The 21,334-nt window shown below is 48.5% G+C and overlaps 5 protein-coding genes across 5 annotated transcripts; 4 read left to right on the top strand and 1 right to left on the bottom strand.

Moving 5' to 3' along the window:
• Window positions 1-1,589: 1,589 nt before the first annotated feature.
• On the top strand, window positions 1,590-2,810 carry tom40 (TOM complex pore protein TOM40; the record flags this gene model as incomplete). The annotated part of the gene is made up of 3 exons (XM_033558833.2): window positions 1,590-1,901; window positions 1,980-2,627; window positions 2,703-2,810. 3 exons carry the CDS (start codon window positions 1,590-1,592, stop codon window positions 2,808-2,810), a joined length of 1,068 nt encoding a protein of 355 aa, XP_033414724.2.
• Window positions 2,811-9,198: 6,388 nt separating this feature from the next.
• On the top strand, window positions 9,199-10,798 carry ALT_0839 (GSK family serine/threonine-protein kinase; the record flags this gene model as incomplete). The annotated part of the gene is made up of 6 exons (XM_033558834.2): window positions 9,199-9,507; window positions 9,577-9,660; window positions 9,736-10,084; window positions 10,144-10,337; window positions 10,392-10,596; window positions 10,665-10,798. The coding sequence occupies 6 exons, from the start codon at window positions 9,199-9,201 to the stop codon at window positions 10,796-10,798; spliced, it is 1,275 nt and encodes a 424-aa protein (XP_033414725.1).
• Window positions 10,799-12,450: 1,652 nt separating this feature from the next.
• ALT_0838 (NCBP1 family protein) lies at window positions 12,451-15,398 on the top strand (the record flags this gene model as incomplete). Its single annotated transcript, XM_089599051.1, has 7 exons — window positions 12,451-12,514; window positions 12,621-12,715; window positions 12,793-12,899; window positions 12,976-13,243; window positions 13,311-14,197; window positions 14,250-14,431; window positions 14,503-15,398. The coding sequence occupies 7 exons, from the start codon at window positions 12,451-12,453 to the stop codon at window positions 15,396-15,398; spliced, it is 2,499 nt and encodes an 832-aa protein (XP_089456715.1).
• Window positions 15,399-16,265: 867 nt separating this feature from the next.
• Window positions 16,266-17,395, bottom strand: ALT_0837 (sterol desaturase family protein; the record flags this gene model as incomplete). Its single annotated transcript, XM_089599050.1, has 2 exons — window positions 16,266-17,052; window positions 17,127-17,395. 2 exons carry the CDS (start codon window positions 17,393-17,395, stop codon window positions 16,266-16,268), a joined length of 1,056 nt encoding a protein of 351 aa, XP_089456714.1.
• Window positions 17,396-18,904: 1,509 nt separating this feature from the next.
• On the top strand, window positions 18,905-21,334 carry rcoA (WD repeat TUP1 family protein; the record flags this gene model as incomplete). The annotated part of the gene is made up of 8 exons (XM_033564657.2): window positions 18,905-19,025; window positions 19,256-19,337; window positions 19,430-19,752; window positions 19,824-20,362; window positions 20,418-20,885; window positions 20,955-21,087; window positions 21,170-21,245; window positions 21,310-21,334. The coding sequence occupies 8 exons, from the start codon at window positions 18,905-18,907 to the stop codon at window positions 21,332-21,334; spliced, it is 1,767 nt and encodes a 588-aa protein (XP_033420548.1).

Raw genomic sequence — 21,334 nt, 5'->3', positions numbered from 1 at the left:
TGACAAAAAAGTAGTCATCTGGGATGTCTTGACCAACAGGTATCGTGGCTCGTCTGTAATCTCCAAGGTGGAAGATCCTAGTTTTTACACCTAGCCTGCAATTCCCTTAGCGATGACAGCAAGACCGATTCGACAGGAACACCAACCATCGAAGGTAGCGCGCCAATGCTACAGAAATATGTCTGAAATATAACACGAAGCGTCAGTTATAGGACGAGCTCGATTTTCGTCAAGATGGTGAACGAACGTCTTGCCCCTCGCTGGTAAGCCTACAGTGATAATCACAATCCTTCCAGAATGGAAAAGTCGACCAGACTCCGTACTATACAGTTGAGCTGGTGCCAAATCGGCCTTCTCAGGCAAATCATGGATTGCATCAACGAATGTCGATGATTTCCGTCGGAACCGAGGGGAATTGGCCACGATTTCAGCCGTTCTGCGCCATGTTAGATTTGAACAGTCTTACATAGCAAAGGCGAGTGTATGCCCAATGGAGGGGGATATGATTCGTTTCTTGACCAAGCTTGAACCGGACTCCTTTGGCGGCCCGTAGTACTCAATGCATTGATATAAGGGAATAACAACAATCCTTACAGTAGTGTATCCATCTTAAAGAAATATTTCAGACACTGAGCTCTGACTAAACACGATCCAGAGCAAAGCTCTCAAGAACAGATTGAGGCGAGGAGGGTATCCTTCAGACAAGAGATATTCACCAAGGCTAAGTGCCAAGGAACCTTCGGAGTTGGGAGCTTCGGACAGGTGACGAGGGAAAGGCAAAGGAAAAGGTAAGATAGAAAAGAAAAAGAGAAAGGTGAGGATAACAATAATAAGATAAAAAGAAAAGAAAGGAAATTAGATTCCAATAAGTTCCTGCGAGCTCCAGTAATGATTAGAGGTTGGCAAAAGACGTCTTGTCGGCAATAGCGAATTGTGCCTATGGCTGGCGTCCAATATACAGCCCAATGCTGGCTTTGAAGTAGTCAGTGTAATGTACCTTCGGGGGTACTCGGTACACTTGGTGAACTTCGACAATGCTTCTTAGAAATTTCGTATAGAACTTTTTGAATCTTTCTCGCAAGCTAAATGTTTTCCGTCAATAATAGAGACTACAGTAGCCAACAGTGACCCTTCATCTACCAATCTGCAATTATATCATCATCGTCAAGCCCCCAATGACCCAATCCCAATTAAGCCCGAAGCGGCATAGTCTGGAGTCCTGTGACTTCGGGACTCTGTATGTGCCAAAGACGCATGCCGGGGCGGAAAAGCAAATGTCGCTTTTTTTCCCGTCAGAGGCTGCTTGGGAAGATCAATCAACAATTGTTGCGCTGCGACTCTTCCACTTACCGTCTCAATCCCCTAGAGCTGGTTAGGTGCAGCCTGCTATTATTTCAATTACTCGGCAACTACTAGCGAAGTTGCCTTCGTCACGTTCTAAGTGCAATCTCGGGGCTGGTCTCAGATCTCGTCTTTCCTCATCTCATCGATAGCGAGAAGGAAAGACGTCCCTCAAGCCCGCGTGACGGTCAACCTCATTATTTGATATCCTCTTTTCACGCCAGTCCACTTCTGCGCAGACAACCACAATGGCCGACTTTTTAGCCCTTCCTTCTTTCCTTGTGGAGAATTCCGCTGCCATCTCCCTCAAAGATGCATACAACTCGTTCTCCGAGCGAAGGGCGGCCCTCGGCCTGTCCAATCCAGGAACTGTGGATAACATTGCCAGGGAAGTGCAGAAGGAGGTCCTGCTGTCTAACTTTATGTTCAGCGGTCTCCGTGCAGACTTGACAAAGGTTTTCGGCATGTCTCCCCTGTTCCGTGTCTCGCACGCCTTCTCCATGGGCGGGTCTGGCAACCTGCCTCCATATGCCTTCTCGGCCATGTACGGAACTCCTAAGGTATGCATCATCGCTTACTGGATAAAATGGACTCCTTGAATTTTACCGACTTCAGTTGCTAAACGCTCGTCTCGTCAGGTTTTCATGCAAGGTAACTTCGGAAGCGATGGCGCTCTCGCCGCTGTTTTCAACTACCGATGGAATCCCAAGCTGGTCACCAAGACCAACACTCAGATCATGGCCGGTGCTAGCCAGGGCCTCCTGCAAATCGATAACGACTACACCGGTGATGACTTCTCCGCGTCTATTAAGGCCTTCAACCCATCCTGTCTGGACGGTGGCCTTACTGGAATCTTTGTCGGAAGCTATCTTCAGTCCATCACTCCCAGCCTTGCCCTTGGATTCGAAGCGATCTGGCAGCGCCAAGCTATGAACGCCCGCCCAGAGACTGCCCTTTCGTACTGTGCGAGATACAAGGCAAACGACTGGATTGCCAGTGCTCAGCTGCAGGCTCAGGGCGTTTTCACTGCCTCCTATTGGAGAAAGCTCTCTGAGCGTGTTGAGGCTGGTGTTGACATGAACCTTCAGTTTGCTCCTAATGCAGCCGCTGCTTTGATGGGCGGCCCTAGCAGAGACGGTACCACCTCTATTGGAGCCAAGTACGACTTCCGGGCTTCGACATTCCGTGCCCAGGTTGACAGCGCTGGTAAGGTTAGCTGCTTGCTGGAGAAGCGGATAGCCATGCCCATCTCTCTTACTTTTGCTGGCGAAATTGACCAGGCTAAGGTGAGTTGTCTGTCTTTATACAACCTTTGTGTGTACGATGGATCCAAATGGTTACTGATCCGTATCGCATTGTAGCAATCGGCCAAGCTTGGTCTTGCTGTGTCCCTCGAGATCGCTGGCGAGGAATTGATGGAGCAGCAGGAGAAGATCGAGGCTCAGGGCATGATCCCTCCTCCTTTCTAAATCCTCCTTAAAGCATAGCTGGAGCTAATCATACCCGCTTGCTTGTGGGAAACTGGAGCTTTTATTGGCTGCTCCGCCATCCAGCTTGAATTCTTCTTCCACTATCTGTTTTATTAGATCTTCTCTCTCCATGTGTACGTCTGGAAGATGGTGTATCACCTCGGTTATGCCCTTGAACGCGGTTTGCTGGTGCAGGAAGGCGGTCATTTGGCGCCAGGGAAACCAATTTTTGTATAGATCCATCTTCGATTTATTGGGGAGTCTCCTATTATTTCTCTTCCGACTTCCGCGTCATGGCTTCATCTATGAGACTGTTGTTCCTTTTTCTTGTCCTTATTGGTACCACGTTTATTGTGATGGGCGATGCTGGCTTGTCGACTGGGACTGCAGAGCATGGAATGCATGGAAGCGATGGCAGGAAGCTGTTATGTTCATGACATCTTAGAGGGATCAATGTAAAACAATTTAAGTTTCCTAGCAGTTGACTTTTGGAGAAGGGTATGTGGACACAAGATCAATGAAGACCGCAGTTGTCATCGGGTATCAAGCCACGTAGATAAGCACTTCTTGAGAGAGACAAGAGAGCATTCAGCCGCTCAGAGTAGAGGCCATGCCCGGCACCAATTGACATGCAAGTTGATGTCTACTCAACATCCGACAACTGCAACAACCGATTTCATTATCGGTCTCTGAAGCTCCTATCTTTCAAATGTGCCGAGTTCTTCGAGTCTACCCAAGCTGAGATCGCCTGTAAGCTCCAATGCCGTGGCGCCCCGTAGTTTCACAACATTGGAACAAAGAGGAAGGAAAGGTCAGCAATGCAGCTTGGTCGTCCAATACAATCCGTCAATTGTTCAACTCACATCCCTCTGAAACTTTAAAAAGTACTCCCTCAACGACCCACGCATGGCATCGAGCATACAGATAATATCTACATACCTATCACTAGATTTGACTAGCCTAGTCCCCGGCTCGTGCAGAACGCTGACTACTGATTTACCCAGATATTCTGGAAATAGGTACACAATGGATGATACCGTGAGAACGCAGCTCCTGAACGTACCTAACTCCAACCCACGTAGGTGAGCTTGTTGGTCCACTTAGGCTCGCTCAAAAGGTCGTTTGCTCGAGAGTCGGCCTTTCCCCAGGCTCCACGTCTGTTACCTTAATTACACATTCGTATCAAGGTTCCTCTTGGAAGTATCTAGTATGCGGATTGTTAGAGAGGCAAAATGCTCGCTAACAGTACGTAGTTAGGTCGAGCTTCGAGAATAATTAGGCATCGTCTGTGGCGACATATTGGGCCACCCACAACTTGAAGTCGCGACGTTGGGCGATGGTGAAGACAAGAGTTTTAATTTCGAGTCTTTTAAGAGTCCCTGAATCCCTGCAGATACCTATTCTGATTTGCGGTATATCCACGGTCCTAACGCCCAGAAGTAAATTGCTTCAGCCCCACCGTGACATCATTTTTCCCCGGTTAAATTATCTCTTGAAACTTTTAGTCTTGAGTACCTCTCCTACATGGAGGATAATAGGATCAGGCGAGGTGAGTATCTTTACTGTTTTGCATTGATCCTTATAGCAATGGTAATTATTGTCAGTAGAATAGGGTCATAATCGAAGGATAAGGCAGGTAGTTGTCCGGTATTAGGTACTTGGTGTATGTATATCTGTCTTTCGTCTTTCTTTGCGAGTAAGTTAACTCAGGCACATATTCTAACCTAAATGCAGAGAGGATACGTGGACATTTTATATAGCAAAGAGATCACCAGTATATTAGACTAACACATACTCAGAGGGGACTCTAAGAAGCACTTTTGTAGTCGACCAAGCAGTACTGGTTGTCGATGAGGTCTACGAACTTGATTCCCGCAGCAGTATTTCTAAGGTAGGTAGTCACGGCAGAAAAGATATGAGATTCGAACATTCTTTCTGTCCGACTCTTTCAGATATGGATGGTTCAGGGTAAAGGACAGCTGCCTGTCAATGCCAGAAACATCCCTCCTGGTCTCAGATATACTTCAACCGATACAATTTGATTTGCCAGTACCTCTCTGTGCGGACTGATTTTGGGGCCAAGCTACTTGACACTGACTTGTTTATTCACTTTTCGCACACTGTTTCGCAATACCACAACTCCCAGTTATATAGAACTATTCTTAATGGGGAATTTGTAGCATTGATTCCATTCCTGGCAACCAGAGATCATGATATGCATCGTCTTCTCACAGGATCGCAGCCCCTTCCACCCAAGAAGTTAGTGCCATGCAAGCCTCAGTCACCTGAGAACAAATTCGTAATCGGAAAATTGACCCAACAGACGATGATCTGCTGACCGCACCAAGAGCGCTAGTACTTACATGACCTTCCCACGTACCCACAGCCCGGTTCCAAGTGCTGGAATGAGGTGCCTGGTACCATGGAATAGGAAATTATCAACATACATGGCCGGCACCGACACAGCGTCTATCATGTATGGGGTGAAACCCGTGAGGCATTTAGGGAGGGTACAGGTAAGTACCTACCTAAGGTAGGTAAGGTACTCTGCAACCGATATTGTACTGGTAATTCTCCGATTACTCACACCACAATACCAAGTGCACCTGCTCGCCTATCTGTGTTGATTACAATATATGCAATCTCCCTCAAGATATTTCCCCTGAAGCTTGTCTCGTTTGATCTGTATTTGTAAGAACGGAGACTGCGGCGTTCTGATTTCCTGCCTATTGAGGTCAAGTGGTGTCTAGTTGGAACCTCGTGATGTCCACCACCCTTGAGGCGAAACAGGTCACCTAACCAAAACCATCAGGATTCCGAAGTGATATACTCACGTAATTCAGGCATGATAGTTCAATAATGGCCATAATGCCACATATACAACAGGCCCAGAATCATAGAATCCGAAAACACGGACTGGAATAGCACTATTAGAAGTAGTAGACAACATCAATGGCATGCCCAGTCCGTTCGTAGATTCAATCCAGGCTTAGTGACATTCATGGGAAGAAGCCGAGCACATTCGTATTCTTATATGTCCCAAAGACTCAATGAAGTCCCAAATGCCCATGTCATAAGGGGTTACCCAAGAGCTGCTGTCATGAACGGGCTGGTTCATGACGATCGGGGACATTTCGGTGCCAGCGGCCGATTGTTCAGATCCATGTCATGGGATGCCGAAAAAAGGATAAAACAACACCGGTCTTGGCCCATCGCGTCGGACTATCTATTTTGACAAGTATCTATCTATGCTGCGTATATAAACAGGCAATGCGTGCCACAGTCATGCTTCAAGACACAACAGAAGGGTGGCGCAGGTCGTCAAGCTTGGCTTGTAGGCTAATTCCCGACTCCAAGGAGTTTTTGGTCACTTGACAAGCAGATAATTTCACCGTGGACCGGGGCATGATCGCAAACTGCCTACGTATGGTACCTGTCAGTACTTCTCGAGTCAGCAGGTGGTCTGAATCATTGAAGTAGCTAAGGGAATATAGTAAGTAGAGATCTAGATCCTGGACGGCGCAAGTATGCGGCGGCTCGAGATTGTACCAATTCCGTTACTTTCTTTCACACGTCGGGTGAGTGGGCAGCAGGAAAGGCAGCCAATCAGGTGGATTCCAGTGAAAATCATGGCTGGTCACTTGACACCAGCGGACCAGACGCATGGCGCCTGGTGCCTCTCCTTTTACCTAAGCTCCCGGTAAGTAATTACTTACACAGCTTGGTAAGGTACTTTGAAATAATTACCCAGTACTCCGTACCTACACAAAGTCCTGAAATGATAATCACAACTTATTGGGTGGCCAAAGTTGCCCTGATTTCATGAATTTCGCATTTTCTCTTCAGCATGCTCCAGTGATACACTTTACATATGAAATCTATCATCATCATTGCGTTGTTATGGTGCTACGTGTGTTCGTAAAGTTTGTTTCCTCCCCTTCTTTGCTCTTAAGCATTGCACTTATTTATAGTCAACGAGTAGCAACACCTAGAAATTAGGACACTTGAGAGTCTCTAAATCAACGACAAGGGATCTACGCCTAAAATGCCATAGTGCGCCATGTGATCAGACTTTGTCCATTTGTCTAGCTTCCACGGAGCATCCATGACCAGTTGATCCAGTAGTTGCTCCAGTTATATATGGAATACCCTCTCTGATGCATGAATTCTCGAATTCAATCTATAAGAATGCAATCATTCTTCCTAAAGTCCAGTATTTGAATTGAAGAGATGGAAGCAATCAAAATCGTATACATATGATGATGGGGAGATGTTAGGGAGCCATCTACATAACATGAATCTGATCTGCTTCCCTGAGTGCTCATGGGCCTCATGGCACTGGTCACCTGGCTTTGCCAATAAGTGTTTGGACTACTTCAGGTGCATTGTCTTCCTAGTTCAGCATTATATTATTAACATAGGCTCGTACCTAACCGTCCAAGCTCGAAGGTCCCACATAAGCCGCCGTCGTTATTGGACATTTGGTAGTAGCACAAGATTTTGCCCTAGGTAGTCTGTAGACTTGGTACCTAGTTTCTTCCAAAGGACTGAGACATGATCATCAAAATAATAATAAGTTCAGTTAGTTATCTAAGGTTCGACGACGCCTAGATAAATATTGGCTGTGGTGGACAATCTTCTGCTTGACGTCGTTCACTTCTTACTGACTCAATCCAGAATAGTATATCATTCCTTGTCCAATGAGACTGCCCTGGTGTCCACTCTGTGTGCCTGTGCACCCCAAAGGGCACTAAGTAGGCACCTTACTTCAATTCCTGCAAGGGAAATATAGCGTCATAATGGATAGCTGGAGGTACCCACTGGCCTTGTAAGGTACTGTATCAATACATACATACATGCATGTACCTACCTAAGGTACCTAAAATCAGATTGTCCATTGGATAGCCAGGGAAGTAGTTAGGTACTTAGGATAAAGGTAGTAGGCATATGCCCCTCTTTCCTGTGGCTCTTCTAGGGCCCCTGGCAAGCAAATCCATATCTGCCTCTCCGCTTTCTGGCTGGTAAGTACTGTCATAAAAAATTAATCTAGCAATTATTCTCTCCCATGAGCTGTTACTGTTAGACTTTTGAGGACAAGATTGAATTGGATTGAATTAAAGAAGGAGAAAGGAGGAAACTAAGGTACGGAGCATTATTCTACTTGAGTATCAGCACATCATGTCTGCGGCCATAAACAGAAAACCAGAATGCGCCAATAGAAGACATTCCTAGCCATTATCCTTTGCCTCATCTACACCCACTGCCACAACTGTCTAGGTATGCAGCAGGTACTGTCTAGCTACTATCTAACTGCTAACTACTGCACCACCCTGTAGTTCATTTGTTATTCAAAATTCATTAAGAATCTACAATAGGCCGCATGCCATACCTCAGGGTCATTCAGTTGGTGAACTTGTGGGTTGGCTACCGCAACTAAATAGCAGCAGTAGTGGTAGTCTCTAGGTAGTAGTCCCGCCCCCTCCTCTCTGCCCCAAATTATTGCCTCCTCCAGCGCCATATTGAACTTCGATCTCACTACGATCTATTATTATTTCTCTTTCCCCCCCGCTCGAGATCAAGACGCTTCCTCGCTCGAACGGTTCTTTGACCATTCATATCTTCTTTGCATCAGTTTTTAGAACGTTCTTACTTGACTGAAGATAGCCCGAGTGTTCCTTGCTTTTCATCCTCTACTACCGGTTCTTTATTTCCGCGTTCCTGCAGGCCTCGCGTGTTCGGGCTTCGTCGCTACATCAACGTCACCTGCTCTCCCTCCCTCTCCGTCTCTCTAACCTACCTTTACTACCTTAATCTCTCTCCCTCTCGCTCTCACTCGTGCTCCCTTTCTTCCTCTTCCTTTCCGTCCTCACTACCTTTCGAGGACATCAATCCAATATAATTTCTGAACTGTAGACGCCAAATTGCAAATTCCCTCGCCTTTCGAGTACTTCCACTCCTACCTCCTTTTTTATCTTTTTTATTTTTTATCTTTTCATTTTATCATCTTTGTTACTCTTCTTCAAACGAATCCATTATTATTTCTTTCCCTTGGAGGTTTCCTGCTGTGGTCTTGTGTCTGCACTCTTGCCAAGTCCATTGGTCCTTGCTCTGAGCCTACCACCTGCGATTCGCCCGCCCATAAGTCCGCCTCTCTCAACCTTTCCATCTCACGCGCACCTCCACTCAACATCCACCATTCGGATATTCCGCCCATCCAAAGCGAACACCCCTCCTTCTACTCCACCATCGATTGCAGTCTGCCCAAAACGGACTTCAGAACGCCCTTCTACGCTATTTCCCGCCATTCACTATTGAAGTGCAGCCCTCCATACTCTCGATAGCAACTGCCCAACCCCCCTCTTGTTGCCAACCCCACAAGTTGCCCGTGATGTCACAAAATCGACCTGGGGTGTTCTCGAATCTGCGCATGGGCGGTAAGAAACTTCCAAATGCTGAGTCCAATTGTTCAGAAAACATTATCCAGGAGTCTGTGGAACTGACTGCTTCGCTTTCCGACCATGCAGAAGTCGTCCGCGAGAAGGTCCAGGATGGACTGACAGGGGAAACCAAAGAGATTTCGTACTCACAATGTAAAATCGTCGGCAATGGATCGTTTGGCGTCGTCTTTCAAACGAAAATGATGCCAAGCGGCGAGGATGCTGCCATTAAGAGGGTCCTTCAAGACAAGCGTTTCAAAGTATGTGTACATGAAGGGCGATTGCCCTTGCTACCCAACCCCAAGATACTGTCGCTGACGAGATACCAGAATCGAGAACTGCAGATCATGCGGATCGTTCGCCATCCTAACATCGTAGAATTGAAAGCCTTTTACTACTCGAACGGCGAGAGGGTATGCGACTCTCCTATGTTTCCCCTTCCGCCCTAAATTGCGTTATGCTGACTACCCTACCATTGTCTTTAACAGAAGGATGAAGTGTACCTAAACCTCGTTCTCGAATACGTACCAGAAACTGTCTACCGGGCGTCGCGGTACTTCAATAAACTGAAAACGACTATGCCAATGTTGGAAGTCAAGCTGTATATCTATCAATTGTTCCGTTCCCTGGCATACATCCATTCACAAGGCATCTGCCACCGTGACATCAAGCCCCAGAATCTCTTACTCGATCCAAATACCGGCATCCTCAAGCTCTGCGACTTTGGTTCGGCCAAGATTCTGGTAGAGAATGAGCCCAACGTTTCCTATATCTGTTCCCGCTACTATCGTGCGCCGGAATTGATCTTCGGCGCCACTAATTACACAACGAAGATCGGTAAGTCTTCACTGATTCCTCCTTCAATTCTGACACTGTCATTGCTGACGATCGTCAAGACGTGTGGTCCACGGGTTGTGTGATGGCTGAACTCATGCTTGGTCAGCCATTGTTCCCTGGGGAGTCGGGAATTGACCAACTGGTGGAAATCATCAAGGTCCTTGGTACCCCTACGCGGGAGCAGATCCGCACCATGAACCCAAACTATATGGAGCATAAATTCCCTCAAATTAAGCCACACCCATTCAACAAGGTGAACACGCTCTGAAGGAACTTCTTGCGAATGTACACTGACTCGATGACCCAGGTTTTCCGGAGAGCTCCTCACGAGGCGATTGACCTGATCTCAGCTTTGCTGGAATACACGCCGACACAACGTCTGTCCGCTATCGAGGCGATGTGCCACCCGTTCTTCGACGAACTCAGAGATCCCAATACCCGACTGCCCGACTCTCGGCACCCTGGTGGCGCAGCTAAGGACCTCCCCAATCTCTTTGATTTCTCCAGACATGGTTCGTTGTCACTTGAGGCCCAGACTCATTCTTCCAGATGACTGATTCGCTGACGATTCCTTTTGTAGAACTTTCTATTGCACCTGCATTGAACAGCCGGCTGGTTCCCCCTCATGCACGCGCCGCTCTGGAGGCCCGGGGGCTAGATATTGACAACTTCACTCCTCTCACGAAGGAGGAGATGATGGCACGTCTCGACTGAGTCAATACGTTTCTCGTTACGAATCAAACGCCCGTTCGATAGTGCTTCTATCTGCACGACTGCGCGAGGATATGATGTCATGCGATGCAATTCACTTTGTGCACTGGGATGTCCTTGTACCAGAAGTGGCTTTTATGGAGCTTGTCGACCAGAGTCGCTGGCTAGACACCCCGGAGTTGGCATCTCTTCTGAACGTATGAGGATACAAGACAAATCCCATATTCAAAAAGAAAAGCTGAAAAAGGAGAAAACAGAAGGAAAAAAAAGGAATGGGAAATACGGAAACATCGCATCCTGGTGACAACATAAGCAGTTTTCGTGAGGCGGTGGTGCATCATGACAGTTTCATGCAACGGGGTTGAGGGATTGTCATAGTCTGGAGTTTTCGAGGTGTCTGAGACAGCTCTTGGGAAAGGAAAAAAAAGTGATACCCTTTAGTGTGCGAGTCTGCCTTCGGGGATTTAAGTTTGCATAGCTTCATTCTCGTTTGAAGGAGGGCATGACCACTCCAATGCCGCAAGTCCTACTGTGAAATGCGAAGTGATCCATACCCTGCTGAGGCTACAGATACTGTGAGGAATTCCTCGGCTTGGAGACACCTAACAATTGTGTCTACACAGTCAGTCAGTGTGCTCCGAGTACCGGTATTGGAGGTCCCATGGCCCGCTCAACTTGCAGCTCTAGAAGCCCCTTCCTTGTGTTCACACTTCATTTTCGATTTTTGTGTCCTTAGCACTTCTCATCTTTTTTTCCCTCTGATTTTCTCTAAACTCTTGTTTGTTTCTAACGTCCGATTTCACCTGTTTGGCTTCGATGACCACGTGGACTTCGACTTGGCCAACGGTGATCACAGCTGTTTTTTAATGCCAAGAGGATAACCTGCTTCTACACCTCCATATACATTCAGAGATACTCAAGCTGTATGTCTGGGGCCTTCTCATTCGCTAGTATGTATAAACACAGATACGTGTATCATCTCTTCGTGCTGTCTCTCCTCTCAATTTTCCTCTGATCAAGTACACGGGATCTACCTGAAAGTTGTGCTGTGTAAACTTGTTATCCCGGAATCTCTCAATTCGCTGGCACTTGTACGCGCTCTGGTTGCCCTCCGTCAAAGAAAGAGAGAATTGAGACTCAAACCCAGAGCCTGCTCCTTGCTTTCACGAGAAAAGTCATTTCCATAGCCTTTTCATCATCCTGAGCATAAATGATCCTCAGGAACTTTTCATCCGATAGACACAGCGGAATTAAGCTGGTATAGGGTTTCACAAGATTCAGTTGCCACTGAAGCTGGTAGATACTAATATGCTTGCACCTGATATCAGAAGCCACTTGCTATATGCCCACCGCCAAACTAAGGAAGATGAATCGGCTTACCTCGCGTTATCAGGGTGAAGGCCCTATAGTTATCAGTAGGGGCTATATAAGCCATGGAACGGAACATCTAATGTTCCAGCTTTGCGCCGGCCGAAGCTGTTGCTCTGGCACGCGGTACTTAGCTTCAACTGAACTACCTGGTCTTTCCCAACGAAAGGGGCCGTGATCTTAATTTTTAAGTGCCAGAGACAGCTCCAGCTTGGGTATCCACTGAATAGATACTCTGTTGGAGTCAATTGTCGTTTGCGAGTTGAGATCTGTCGTGCAATCGTAACATGGCCGACAACGAACGCCGACCACACGGACACTCAAGGGGAGGGCGCAAGCGGCGTTATAGAGGTCGGTCCACGATAATTGAGATTCTTACTGCTCTGCCTTTTGGCTGAGTGAAGTTCCTTTCCCTTACCGGTTTTGACTGAACTAACTTTTCGCCGGTGGTGCACAGATGATGAGGATTTTGACCGGCGTCCGCAGAGGCGCAGATACGAAGAGCCACTCGTGGTCAAGGTCCGACGACAGCTGCTAACTCTTGCCGAATCTGTATGAGTTTCCTTATCACATAAGACCTGGGTCTTACCGATTGCAATTGGTGAAGCTTACATGTAAATGCGCTCTAGGCTGCTCGAAGAGCAGAGGACGACGCTGTGGTCATCGCAAAAAGTGTCGCAGAGAACTACGAGGACGAAGAGCTGAGAAAAAGCTATGTCGATATAGCCATTGATCTGTATGTGAGAATAAGCTTTCTGTTCACTCCAATCTCTTGTGCGCCATCCAGTGCTAACATTTCGGCTCTCTGGTAGTGTCATTGAGCAACCGTTGAAGATTCCCTTTATCGCGGCTACAGTTCTGGTCGCCAATAACTATAAATCAGAGCTTGTGGAAGATGTCCTCAAACGAGCACGCGAATCACTGCAACAGTACATTGATGCCGGAGCCTGGCGCGAGGTCAAACTTCTTCTGCGATTTCTGGGTTGCCTTCAATCTATTTTCGAAGGGGACGGTGTCTTTCCAATCCTGGAGGAACTTTTTGCGCGTGCGGTTGATCTTCAAACCGCGTCATCTGAAGACGTCAGTTATATATTCAAGCATTTCTTCGAGCATAGAGGTTGGCTGGGTGCTGATGTCGTCTCTATAGTTGCTAGGACTCGAGCTCGTCAAAATCATTCTCTTCACGATTCCATACACTATGGCGTCTCCAGCCACCGGGTTTGAAGCACAAGCAAGTGCACTCTTGGAAAAAACAGACATCATCGCCTCAACGCCGCATGCTCTAGTTGACTTGGTGAATCCATTTGCCTTACAGGATGGTGAACCAACTAATGTGCAGAGTGTCATCGGCTTGATTCAGCACCAACTCCAAGCCGAGGCAAACCGTGGCTGGGAACTTGCTTGCCTTCCTCGGCCCTGGAAGAGGTCGGAAGGCGAAGAAGATGGTCCTATAGAAGCCGGGCCTAAACATGCCTTCCCTCAGATCACCGTCCCGGATCCTGTACGAAAAGGCGCCAGGGCGATTTTTCCCGAGATTTATCTCTCTGTATACGCGAATCAAGAGTTGGAGACGGTCCCTCCGACGTCGGACATTGCATCGTCTTTGTTGAGAGAAGCTCTCGTGGATACAATCAACATCCTCGACTTCAACCGCATCGCTACTGCCAAGTTTTTGATAGATGTGGATTGTTATTTCACGCCAAACACTTTTGTGAAGCGTGCTACTCCATTTGACAGACTGCGTGATCTCCCTGGGGATCGCCCTACGTGGAAGCCTGAGGATGTTGCCGTCGACGCCGTTTTCTCCCAGCTATTCCAGCTTCCTTCCCCAGAACACAAGCTGGTGTATTATCACTCGGTCCTCACTGAATGTTGCAAGATTGCGCCCGCTGCAATTGCCCCCAGTTTGGGTAGGGCTATTCGTTTCCTGTATCGAAGCCTTGACACAATTGATTTGGAGCTCATGCACCGATTCTTGGATTGGTTCGCTCATCACCTGAGCAATTTTGGATTCACATGGAAATGGAGCGAATGGTTGGTGAGCTTGATCTGAAATCATTGTCTGTATGCTAACGTTTGGTTCCAGGATTGAGGACCTCGAGCTCCCGCTTGTTCATCCAAGAATGGCGTTCATTACGGGCGCTATCGACAAAGAGATTCGGTTGAGCTTTGCCCAGCGCATCAGAGGGACTCTGCCAGATCCGTACCAGGAATTGATAACCGAAGGAAAGGAGAAGGATACTCCTGATTTCAAATATTCCTCAGATAGTGAGTCTTACCTCATATGTCCTCCCCGTTCTGCCTACTCTATACGGTTAACTAATAACCTGACTCCGCAGCTACTCCTTACGCCAAAGAAGGCAGAGAGATCATGCAACTTATTCGCAAAAAAGCGGGCGATGAGGAGATCCAGCCACTGATCACCGCCATCGAGGAGCAAGCGAAGGCTCTAGGAGTCGATGATCCTATGTTGCCCTCTACCGATGCCTTTGTCACGTCTATCTGCTTCGTTGGCTCCAAGTCTCTTTCTCACGTCCTGTCATGCATTGAGCGAAACAAGGAAAGACTGTTGGCGATTGGGCCCAAATCAGCTCGTGCCCGTTGTCAGATCATCACCTCGGTGATGGAGTACTGGGTGGATCAACCAGGCGTCGCGATCAATATTATCGACAAGCTGTTGAACTACACGATTCTGACACCCTTATCCGTCATCGAATGGGCTCTGGTGGAGAGGTTGCAAGCAGGAACAATTCTTAGCAGAACACATATCTTTGAGATGATTTCTGCTACGGTTGGCAAGGTCACCAACCGTCTGCGGCAGATTGTGGCCGCACGCACCCAGCCGGGTCTATATGAACCTCAGTTGAGTGTCTTGGATGAGACCCTGAGCCGCGAAAAGGCCGATATGCAGGCTCTTTTCAGAGTAATCGAAGACTCTATTGTGTCGGTCGCTGGCGGTAGTAACGATGGACTGATGGAGAGAGGTGATGGAAGTGGGAACCTGCCAGAGGACGAGATCATCCGTCAGTGGGGTCGCCGATGGCTCAGGGTATTCAGACGCAAGGCTGGTGTGGAAGAATCATTCATTACCGAAGCCATGGCTGATGCCACACCGGTCGGGACCGTCGCCCCGGCGCCCCAGGCTGCTGCCTCTGGGGCAGAGGCGGCCACGAATGCAGCAGCAGATGGAGACATGGACATTGCTGGCGCAGATGAAGCCGTCGAGATTTCGTAGGGAGTCGTTCTGGACCCGAACAGCCCCTCAGTCTCAGTTGCTGCCGATTGGCATGACTAAGTCACTGCGTCTGTAGAGTTTCCTTGAAGCTATGTATTGATAGGTCATTGTGGGATTAAGGTAAACAGAACGGAAAAAAAGTCTCTGTGCTCTGTCCCCTTATTTCTTGATTCATCTTTGACATTTCTTTACCGGTCCTTGTTTGATATACATGGTCGTTTTCCCTGCTATGCCTGCTTCTGAGCCACAATCAATAATGTCTGATCCTTGTGGAATCTCCCTTTGAGTCCTCGACCAGGAGTTCCCATATGGATCTGGTTGACGTTGTAATATTTCGCTTGAAGGGCACCTTTGAGTATTCAGTAGGTTCATTAATGTGATGTTGGTATGTGTTCTAACAATTGATGAATTATATACAGCAAACTAGCAGAGGTCCTGCCACAAAACAAGGAGCGAAGTGAAGATCTAGAACTCCATGTACGAACCAAGCCGCCAGATGATTAAAATGATACAATAAGAATGACCATGAAGGAAGACAGGATATGATGTGTTGTACAAAGGTGATTAGGGTATGGTCAGTGGCCAAGAAAGGGAAAATGTGAAAGCACATGACAGTCATGATTCACGTCAAGGTTGGGGACCAACCTGTCCAAGGGGTCAAAGGAGTTATGTCAGGCCCTCGGCTTTTTCATTTCGATAGGTTTTTTTTTTTTTTTTTTTTTTTTTTTTTTTTTTTTTTTTGTCTGTTTCCACCTCCATGAGCAGTTGATCTATCCGCAACGGAGTTCGATTCGGACGTATTCTCCGCCAACGCAATCTGTCATAACTGGAGGACTTTTGGCATACTTCATGGCGCAATGATATCAATCACAGATCCTTTTTAGTCTCTTGAGATAGATATTTGCGGTCGTCTTCGCCTTCCACTGTTTTGAGAATTGTCTCCATTTCCTTGGTCTGTCGCTTCCACTCAGCTTCGTCCATCTTCGTCTCGCGCCGGAAGAGTTCCTCGTTGGGCTTCCGGTAGCTGCCACCGAGGCGGTCCCACAGCGTCGTGAATTGTCCATAATTGTAATTGAAGTAGAGGTGGTGCATCGTGTGGCAAGCAGCCCCGTTGATGATTGGGCTGTTGGCAACATATTCTCCGTCGTGAATCATTACCGTCCACAGGTTGATGAAGCCGAAGAGAAAAACATAGGCCAGCTTCTGTAGGGGAAATATGAATGGGAAAGCATGGTAAGGAACACTCTGTGACCAACCATCCAAGGGGTGGAAGGCATGCGACGCGAAGGGACTGGGCATGATCCACTTGTGATGGGGCTTGTGGAGGGACTTGTAGATCAGCGGGTGGTGCAAGCCGCGGTGAATCCAGTAGATGCAGAAATCGGTGAAGGCGATAAACAGAGGAAACTGTAGAATGCTATAGTACGGGAACGGCTCTTCGTCAAAGGAGTCGTACAACTTGGCGTATCCCCTAACCTCGGCGACCAAGAAAGGAGCGGTCAGGAGAGACATGACAGGCATCGACCGCATGGTCTGCGCAATCTCCATGGTAATTTGATTTTTGAGGAACTTTGGATGCTTGACTGTCGTCTTGTCCCAGATGAAGATGTAGGAGAGGGTGGCGGAAATAAAGTAAACAATAATGCCGAAGATCCTATTTTGAAAGAATATCGAGTCATTAGTTAACCATCTTTTGGACAGGACGGGGCCAAAGTTGATTTTGCATACCAAACAATCAGAAAGAAACTCAGGAACTGGCGGTAGATGTTGTTTCTGGGCCATGCGCTCAGGTAGGCGTACTTGGACGGCTCCAGATGGAACAGTTGAGTGGCGGGTTCGTACACAAACGGCTTGGAGGCACCAAACAAGGACAAAGAGCTGTTGGCAGCATTGGTCAAGCCTGGTAACGAGACCGTCGAGGAAAGCGATACGGGGAGAAGGGCCGAATATACACGGTCCCCGATGAAGGTATCCCAGATCTCAAGGACGATATCCATGGTGCCGGCAAATGAGAACTATTTTTGCGCCACAGAAGTAATTTGGCAGGGGTTCAGCGACAGCCCGGTCGGTCAGCGGAGTGTCGATTTCGATAAAATGACAACGGTATGAATTTAGAGACAGGAAGAAAGATAAGACATCGGTAGAAAGAGGGGAGATAGCGAAAGGGTAGAAGAGGAGGTGGTAGAGGAGGTTTAATAATAAAAATAATAATAATGTTTTGGAGACTTCTAATAATCAGGAGAACCACGGAAAATCGACCCCTGCAGTAGTGTAGTTAAATCACACCAGGGCGGAACAGGCACAGCCGATCCGTCCAGTGGATTCGGCTCGTGCAGCAAGTTGAATCTGGAGATGGTGTCTACTCCGAGGTCTAGGTTGCTTCGATGAGTTCCCCAATGACTTGCAGATGAAGACAACGATCACTTGATAGAAATACAGGACGCGGTCTGGGAAGATTGGGAGAGATCTACATGCCTACTCTGTCCGCACTGATGGTGTTTAGGGTAAGGAGGAGCATTGAGTGGTAAGGTCTCGAACCTCATTGTGTTTGAATACAGTGACAAGGTATAGGACCCATCAAATATCACAATCCTAACACTGTAACCAAGACTATACCCAAGTAACCTCAGCATTATTGTTGATGAAGGAGCTGAGGTATAGTACGATTTGTCGAAGGATAAGACCGATGCGGAATCTTGATCTACCCACAGCTTAAATCCTGAGAGGATAATACTCGATGATCATAAAGCATGACTAAGATATGAATACTATGCATAAAGAATAGTCTTGCCTGCAGTTGTCTGCAAACGGTTCTCACATCTCCCGTTTCTTTTACCACTCAATTGTGCCCCACTAATACTAATACATAAATAGCAAGTCAGGTACGAACTTTACCTTGAAGGGTTAGCGTATACTACTAAGCCGATTAGGTAACGGTCCAAAACCAGCCAATGCGCGCGATTTCGCTTCTGGAGGCTTGGCGGCAAACATTAGCCGCCTGCCCTTATGTTACCTACCTTATATAATATATCTGTCTGGTGTCAGTGCACGCTTACTAAGGTACTAACTGCTGGCCCACTGGCTGCTGAGTCCTGGAAGCCCCAAAGTTCCAGCTCGACACCTATCCGCCTACCTTACCGACCTTACCTCCTACTACTCAACTCTGTTAGCCTCCTCATCCTCCTACTCATTCCGTTGCTCTTCTTCACACACTCTTACACACCATCCACAGGTTATCCTCACCCTTCCCGCCCGCTTTTTCCTTCTACTGCATCATTGCAGCGGCTTGTCCCTGTCGCGCTGTGATGCGACAGGTTTGACTTGCGTTTCTATCTGCAGTACCTTGAGAGGTGTCATCCAATTTCAACCCGAACCCCCTCTTCCCTCAGTCGTCAGCATCGCTCGGTCGCGGCACGTTGCTGTTACAGTCATCGTTGCAACTGGACTATATCGCACTCCGATCTTGATTTTCTCGAAGCGATTGATACCAAATCTTGACGCGCAAAATGTACAACACACATCGTGGGATGGTTCCCGCTCCCAACTCCCGTCTTACAGAGTTGCTGGACCAGCTGCGCCAGGAGTTCGAGAATCAGTCTAGAAGCACTGGAGAGTTCGAGCACCAATGTATGTTCTTGACGTTTTTTCATATCTCTTAGGTCATGTCGACGCTCCCGTTCGGATGTGCGACCGTATCGCCGTTTGTCCATCTGTTCTCTCAAGGCATCGGGGGAGAGGAAGCACGCCGTTGTCGTTCAATCTTGGCCTGATTGACAAGTGGACTGGACTACGGTGCCGCATAAGCCTTGTGGCTATTTACAAAGTCGTCCTCGAACCGCGCTAACTATCTCCTCCAGTAACCGGTCAGCTCCAGGAGATGGAGATGATTCGACAGAAGGTCTATCAGCTGGAGCAGGCACAGATCAAGATGAAGCAGGAGTTCGTACCTCCAATGCCCAACCCTTGTGGGAAGACGGAAGAAGGAAACGCATAGTTGGCTGCTAACATAATCTCGCTTTCCAATAAAATAGCTATGAAGCAGAAATCCGAGTCCTACGCCACGAGCTCGAATCGCGCGGCGTTCAGCCCGTCTCATCCCATATTGCTGGCCCTGCGCAGCACGCTGGCCCGTCTCAGGCGCCTCCCCCGGCCCTGGGCCATGGCCCCAGCAATTTGTTCGGTGGAATCATGACCAACCAAGGAGGTAGTGGTCCCGGTCTTGCCCCTCCCCCTCCCCAGGATCAGCAGCCTCCCCAGCATACCCTTCAACAGCCTGCTCCCGCGGCTCAGCAATCAGCGCCTCAACCGCCGCAGAGCTCCTTTGGAGGATATCAGCCTGGTGCTGCTGTGAACGGTATGTTCTGACTGTATTTACTTTTGGTTCTCTGGCGTCTGACCGTGCAATGTTTTTCGTTTTCTACCCAGGCTACGGACCCGCACCGCCTCCGACCGCTTCTCCTGGCCCCGGAAAGAGGCCTCGCGCCCCGCCTGGGCCTGCAACTCCTCAACAGACTCACCAGTTAGCGTATCCCGACCCGCGCGTGTCCCCTCAAATTGCTCGTCCCACTCCTCCTAGCCAGGCCCTCGTGACGTCTCGCGGCGAACGTCCCGGAAACATGCTGGCTAACTGGAACCCCGATGACTTGCCCGCTTCGCAGAAGCGCGAGGGGGCCGATTGGTATGCGATCTTCAATCCAGAAGTTCAGCGAGTGCTTGATGTGGACCTCGTCCATCACCTCGTCCATGACAGCGTTGTCTGCTGCGTCCGTTTCAGTCGTGACGGCAAATACCTCGCCACGGGCTGCAACCGCTCCGCTCAGATCTTCGACGTGACCACTGGCCAGATCGTCGCTACCCTGCAAGACGAGAGCGTAGACAAGGATGGGGACCTTTATATTCGCAGCGTCTGCTTCAGTCCCGACGGCAAGTACCTTGCCACCGGAGCCGAAGACAAGCAAATCAGGGTATGTTGAGCTGTTCCCTATTGGAAGACCGGGTGGCTAATACAAATGCATCTAGGTGTGGGACATTGCGGCGCGTACCATTAAGCATATCTTCACCGGACACGAGCAAGATATTTACTCGCTCGACTTCGCTGGCAATGGTCGATACATTGCTTCCGGCAGCGGAGACAAGACCGTGCGCCTCTGGGATATCCTCGACGGTAAACTCGTCTACACTCTCAGCATCGAGGACGGCGTCACCACTGTGGCCATGTCTCCCGACGGCCACTACGTTGCGGCCGGCTCCTTGGATAAGAGTGTCCGTGTTTGGGACACCACCACTGGATATCTTGTGGAGCGTTTGGAGAGTCCTGACGGGCATAAGGATAGCGTTTACTCAGTCGCCTTTGCTCCCAATGGTCGGGATCTGGTCAGTGGCAGTCTTGACAAGACGATCAAGCTCTGGGAGCTAAGCGTCCCGCGGGCCGGCTACACAAATGCCGTGAAGGGTGGTAAATGTGTGCGCACATTTGAGGGCCACAAGGTATATCCAATATGACGCTACTTGCCTTCGCAAGAGATTTGCTCGATCGATGTTGATTTTGCTGGATAGGACTTTGTTCTGAGCGTGTGTCTCACTCCCGATGGACACTGGGTTATGAGCGGTTCCAAGGACCGGGGTGTTCAATTCTGGGATCCCATCACTGGAAATGCACAGATGATGCTCCAAGGACACAAGAATTCCGGTCAGCATCTCTTCCCTTATCTGTCTTGCCTTTCTCTCTGGTCGATTTCGAGAACTCTCCAGGATCTAACTGTGTTTTACAGTCATCTCGGTTGCCCCCAGCCCTACAGGCAATTTGTTCGCCACTGGCAGTGGCGACATGCGGGCAAGAATCTGGAGGTATATTTCACGTTCAATCCTTATCGCTGAAATTGAAACTAACACGGTGGTCTCTCTCCGGCAGATACTCCACTTATACCGGACGGTAA

This window comes from Aspergillus lentulus, assembly GCF_001445615.1.
Source record: "Aspergillus lentulus DNA, contig: Alt01, strain: IFM 54703, whole genome shotgun sequence".
NCBI classification, from domain to species: Eukaryota; Fungi; Ascomycota; class Eurotiomycetes; order Eurotiales; family Aspergillaceae; genus Aspergillus; species Aspergillus lentulus.
The sequence above is the reverse complement of the archived record's forward strand: the minus strand, read 5'-3'. Positions and strand labels throughout refer to the sequence as shown.